Here is a 5,846-nt window from a genome sequence, read left to right on the forward strand (position 1 = left end):
GCCTCTCAATGATGAATAGGTACTTGTGTCTTCTAAAGCTTTTAGGAGTTCGGAGCAACTTAACCTTTTTTTTTTTTTTTTTTTAATTTAGGATTGTGGGATGAAACAAATCTGTTGGCTTTTCTATAGGATCCTTCTTGCAAATCCTTAAACAATGGTGTACTCAACATGCATCTTCTCTTACTTTAGGTTTGGCTTTCTAGTATTTTCCATAAAACAAGTGTCAAATGGTTGAAAACATTTGATAATTAAGAGAACCGTAGGGGGGCATAATTATGATCTACCTTGACTTCCCCATTCATTTTTTGGCTTTTTGAATTCCATGCAGACATGCACATCTTTGTAGTTCTTTTGGCATCAAAGCTACTCCCAACACCATGTGAGTTCTATAGTCTAGCTAGAGGGATTTGTGTTTCCTTAAAATACCAAGTCTTTTATAGGTCTTACTCATTACTGCTCTTTTGTAGGCTATATGGAGGGAAAGAAACTATAGGCAATTTCTTAGGAGATCGAGACTCTTCTTAGGGTTCTTTATCTTTGATTAACGACTTTGTACACCAACAAATTGGAGCCACCATTGAAAAGATTCCACAATGAGGACTCCTTTTCTTGGAATTGGTGGGTTAAAACCTGTGGAGCATCCAATGCAATCATGGTGCACACATTAGAATTTCCCTCTACTACTAGGATAACCTATAGTAGGGTACTCACATGTATACGTATGCATGCATGCACCTATGCAAGTACGTAGTTTGTGAATTAATTATTATCACAATAGCGACATCAGTACATTATAAAAGGTCCAATACATTGAGCTTAATTTATCATGTCATCTGCATCAGTCTTCAAAATTTGTGTGGATTATGAGATCAAACTCTCACCAGAATATAGAAAGAATAAATACAGTAAGAGTACAAAGAATCATGATTTGTACAAAAGAATTAGTATTTCGTGTATGACAAACTTTGTTTTGTTTCAAAAACTGAAACAAGGAAAAGAAAACCAAAATCTAAATGATGGAAGTCACTTTATGCCTCTGTATCTTAACCATATCTTTTGGATTTCTTCTGGTCTTTCTCTCTTGGCCAAAGAAGACATTATTCCAGCAGTAACCACCTTCTTCACTAGAAGCCTCCATGTCTTATCTACTTTGCCATCCATTTGAATCTTTGATCTGAATTGCCTGCATTAGATTAATAGGCATGGAATATAGAAATATTAGCTAACAAGTTTCTGAAAGAAACACTAAAACATAAAGACGGTATCAATGAGTAGGTGGCATTGAGAATTGGACTCACTTGCAAAGAGGAACCTTGCAAGAGTCAGGTTGGTCACAGATGGAGGAATGGAGCTGGAAGAGCTGCCACATGCGCTTACAATGGATGCAACCTCCAGGGGACAATTTCTTGCCACACGTGGCAGAGTGGCGAATGAGGAGTTGTAGCCCTTCGCATGTGCGAAAACTGCAGGGGCCCTTGCTCCTACTAGGGGGCTCACCGACGTGAGGCCCGACGACCGTGCAACCCACCGTGCAAATATGTTGGAGGCACTCCATTGCCTCACTCAGTTGTTGGTACATCTCTTGATCTGCCATCTCTCTCATCCATCTCTTCCTCCTCTGCACACATTTCAGATCATAAAGATTGTGGATAATCCAAAGTTTGCTGTTCTTCATGCTTAATATAGCATAATCCAGCCAAAGAAAAGGTTTAATATAGCGTATTTATCAATTTTTGGATAGCATTACCTAGATACTTGATCTAGACTCTCCTAAATTATCTTTCAAAACTATCCTAAATTGAGGAATGTGTACACTAAAACCCAACTTGTATGAACTTAACCTATTCCACTCACAAGAATTCATTAAGTGTTTACAATTTGGTTAATTACAACAGAAAATTATGCTTCCTTTTTAAGTCCTACCCATTTGTTTTTGTTTGGAAAAGGAAAAGATACTACATGTTTCTAAATTTGATGAACACAGCATTAAATTCTTTTTTCCACTTTTATTATTTCCTTTGTGTAACTCCAATTATCCTTTCATGCTCTACTTTGACATATGGATCAGCCTTGCTGGAAAATGGTTTTCAATGACAAGGATGAGCCTATTGAAGAGTTGTAGATTCTTTATGCCAATCATTTATGTAGCAATTCATGGTAGATGAATTCTATGGTTGAATCAACTTGAAATGGAAATTAGAAGAAAAGCAAATACAGGGGATCCTGCATTCATATGTAGCCATTCTAATATTTCTAGCCATGGACTAATGCAAGCAGAGAGAACAAACCTGGTCAGCATCTTCAATGAACTGCAGGATCTCCTTCTCAAGCAATGGATCATGCCTCCGAATGAAGCACCAACCCTCCGACTGTATCACCGATGCGAAATCCTTGGCCACCAGCCTCATGCAGCGCTGGTACAGCCTCGGCGCATCGCAAAGCTTCGCCAATTTCAGCATATCCACCACCACCTCCACTCGCAACCTCGCCGCCACCCCTTCTTCGCACCCTCTCTTCAACCACTTCACCTGGTAGGCATGAGACAGCACCAACAGATGCATTCCATATTTCTCCACTGCCTCCTCCCCCTCCCTCGATGACACCGCGCTCCTGCGATCATCGACATATCATGAAACACTCATTTTTTTTTCTCTTACAATTCAATCAGATTAGCAGATTGGAATCCATTATAAACCAAGGCTATACCTTGATGAGTACAAGAACTGAATGAAGGCGAAAACTGCATCGTAGGGGACGCCTAGAATGCGAATTATCCTTTGTGAATCCAAACTTATCGGGTAGCGGTACAGCATCTTTTCCAACACCGGCGACGCTGAGGCCTTCATGTCCATTAATGACACAATTACTATGAATGCAAAAGAAGAAAATGAAGGCAAATAAGAACATCAGAATAAAATTCTGGAGGAGAGTTTAGTAGTACCAGAACGGCGGAATGGGCCGGGATGCTGTGGCCCCGGAGGTTATGATTTGGACGTCGGCCGATGGCATGAACTCGTTGCCGGCCTCGTGCCATCGCCGGAAGCTATTGCAATCAGCTGAATTCCTCATCATATCAATACTAGATTAATTTCTAGCCTCCTCCTTTCCTCCTCTTCTCTCCACCTCTTTGGATGATGGAAAGAGGCTGTTGGAATCCTACCAAGAGTTGTTATATAGAAACTAGGATAGAACGGTGAAGGCGATCAAGGCTGTTGAAATGGAAAGCTAAAATAACCAAGAGGAAACGGATTTAATCTTTTATTGCTATCTATGGAAAATGACGTGGCAGATAAGGCTGCAGCGTCAGCGACAGGTTGGTAGAGAGTATCTGGATAGGGAGGGTCAGTTGGGAAAGTAATACATGTATTTTATTTGTGGTTGGATGGTGGATGTTTGTTGATCCAATGGTTGGGATTTTTTTTCTTTTCAGAGGAATTGAAACCTTTCTAATCATTAATTATCATTTAGGATCCATTCTTTTATGCATAAATATCATAAAAAAATTGATTAACTTTCTCATTGATCAATCTGTTCGTGTTCTTATGCTTTTCAAAGTGGATAAGTTACTTTTTATGGATAGCATTTACTCATGAAATAGAGAAAAAATCTTATCCATCCAAGAATGGTTAAATCGTTTTTTCATTTTCCATCAGCAGTAAATTAGATATTTAATTTTATTTCTAAAATATCACATCTTTATTTTTAATGCTTCCATTATTTAATGTCCAATAATTCAATCATCCATTTTCTCCAAACATAAAAAATATAAAAAATATTATAAAAAATATAGATAAATTTTAGCAACTTATCCGGATATCAGAAATATGAATAAATAGCCATGCGTGCATTAATACAGAATTTGTTCATATTTACATTTATATTATATATACTTATACTAATTCTTGGGCATAACTATATTTTTCATGTATAAAATTATACTATCCCTGTACACAATTATGTTTATATGTACATAGTTGTTTGTAGGCGTATACACATTGGAGAATGCATGGGTACATCCACCAAGTACCGGAAATTAAAGAAATTTTGAAACTTAGGTTAGGTGTTAAAGTCAGAGTCAACACGCACAAGAATATTATAATTTGGTCAACAGAGGAATTGAATAATTGCATGTTCTAATGGAATAAGCAACAGCTGGAGAACATCTGGTGAGATCTGAAGGAAATTTTTTTGAGGATTTACATCTCTAATGTGGATCTCAGCCAGCTTAATTTCTTCAGCTTGATTGCTAGATATGCTTTATTTTTAAATAATAGAAAGAATTTTTATAATCAGATTTGTCTTTTTTTGTTAAAAAAAATAAAATCTCTCATTCCTTGGTTGTAGCTCAGATGAATTGACAGTGTTAGGTTGCGTCTGCCAATCATGTTATTTAATTATTTTATTATGTATATTATCAAGAAAAGCTTTGTAATTTAGTGTGTGTGTGTGTGTGTATTTTACTTGGTTTTGGCTTGAAAGCATGATCTGGCCTTGGGAAGTGTTTATAAAATGTTTATTTTAGAATGGCAAAAGGACTGCTGGGTTCTGGAAAACGTTGTAAGAAATCCATCCTAATGTGGGGCAAAGGAATCCTCCAATCTTACACCAACGTGGAAGACATGATTTTGTTTGTCCTTGGAAAGAAAAAAAAAAAACATGTTTCATGTGCTTTGCTTCACAAGAATCTACTGAAAAAAAAAAGAAAGACAAATAACATGGGACAGGCACATAACCAAACTGGTTCCACCAACTACGGTCGGTCCTGACAAAGATGGGGAGTAGCTGTCAATCTAGTAAAACTTCTAAAGGTTTATCAACAAAAATAGTTTTTGGAAGGAAGGTATGGACTAGTTAAATTGGTAAAATCACTCCTGATTTGGTACTAATTAGTTGGCTTTCAGACACTTCCTATCCTCCCTTTTCTTAAAAAAAAAAAGGAAAAAGCCAACTAGTTCCGTTGGTATAAAGTTACTGAAGGTTGTGTTCCAATGAGCTGGGTTTGAGTCTATCCTTGTCTATTTATTTGTCAGACGAAAAAAGGTTGGCAAACTCATCCAATTAACTGGTTTTGATTCTTTCTTTGTCCATGTTCTTCTGGAAAAAACGGCCTAGTTCAGTTTGCAAAGTCACTGGGTGTTCTGTTCCAACATTAAGAAAAAACAAAATCATTAGTCCAATTAGTAAAGTATTCAAAGGTGTTTACCAATGAGCTAGCTTTGAGTCTCTCTTTTAGCTCTCTCTCTCTCTCTCTCTCTCTATATATATATATATATATATATTTTTTTTTTTTTTTTTTTTTTTTTTTTTTTGAGTACAAGTGGATAATCACATAACGCTAGTGTGAGTATAATTCATAAAATCAAAAAATAAAAGATCCCCTGGAGCCCACGAGCACATCTCACCTTATCACCAGGTCCAATCACCAATGTGCACAGCAATGTAAGATACAACCTAATCTACTATATTATTCATCTTCTGAAAGACATAACCATTGCGGCGGAATTACAAAGAGACGTCCAGATGTCGCGGAGGAGTAAATGGACCTCTAATGCTTCATGTCATCTTAAATTCAGCCAATAACGATAGTAAAATCTTTTTCTATGAGAATCCCCTTCATCCACAGCTCCTGTCTGACACAGAAATGCCTACTCAGATGACTCGAATCTCAGCTCCTAATACGATAGACTCAAAAAGATATGAGCTCTTGTCGTCAGCAATCAGACATCCGGATCTCAAATAATAAAGCCAATGCCACCTCTCTCATTCCTGATACTTCTTTTATCTATATTCTTCAAAAAAACCAGATTAGTCCAATTGATAAAGTTAGTAAAAGTTAGGGTGCTAAT

The 5,846-nt window shown here is 37.0% G+C and overlaps 2 protein-coding genes across 2 annotated transcripts in view; both read right to left on the bottom strand.

Annotated features, from left to right (window-relative positions):
- Positions 1–992: 992 nt before the first annotated feature.
- Positions 993–3,210, bottom strand: LOC105038746 (BTB/POZ and TAZ domain-containing protein 2). The gene is given in 6 exon segments (XM_010914621.4): positions 993–1,183; positions 1,299–1,618; positions 2,289–2,610; positions 2,707–2,840; positions 2,942–2,976; positions 2,979–3,210. Coding segments are annotated over 6 exon segments (1,065 nt in total). The 5' UTR covers positions 3,073–3,210; the 3' UTR covers positions 993–1,023.
- Positions 3,211–5,058: 1,848 nt separating this feature from the next.
- The window catches only part of LOC105038824 (putative multidrug resistance protein), a 5,602-nt gene continuing 4,814 nt past the window's right edge, over positions 5,059–5,846 (bottom strand). The window contains exon 5 of the mRNA XM_073254048.1: positions 5,059–5,138. Coding sequence (XP_073110149.1) covers positions 5,059–5,138 — 80 coding nt within the window. The remainder of the gene's footprint in view (positions 5,139–5,846) is intronic.

This window comes from Elaeis guineensis, chromosome 1 (genome assembly GCF_000442705.2).
Source record: "Elaeis guineensis isolate ETL-2024a chromosome 1, EG11, whole genome shotgun sequence".
NCBI classification, from domain to species: Eukaryota; Viridiplantae; Streptophyta; class Magnoliopsida; order Arecales; family Arecaceae; genus Elaeis; species Elaeis guineensis.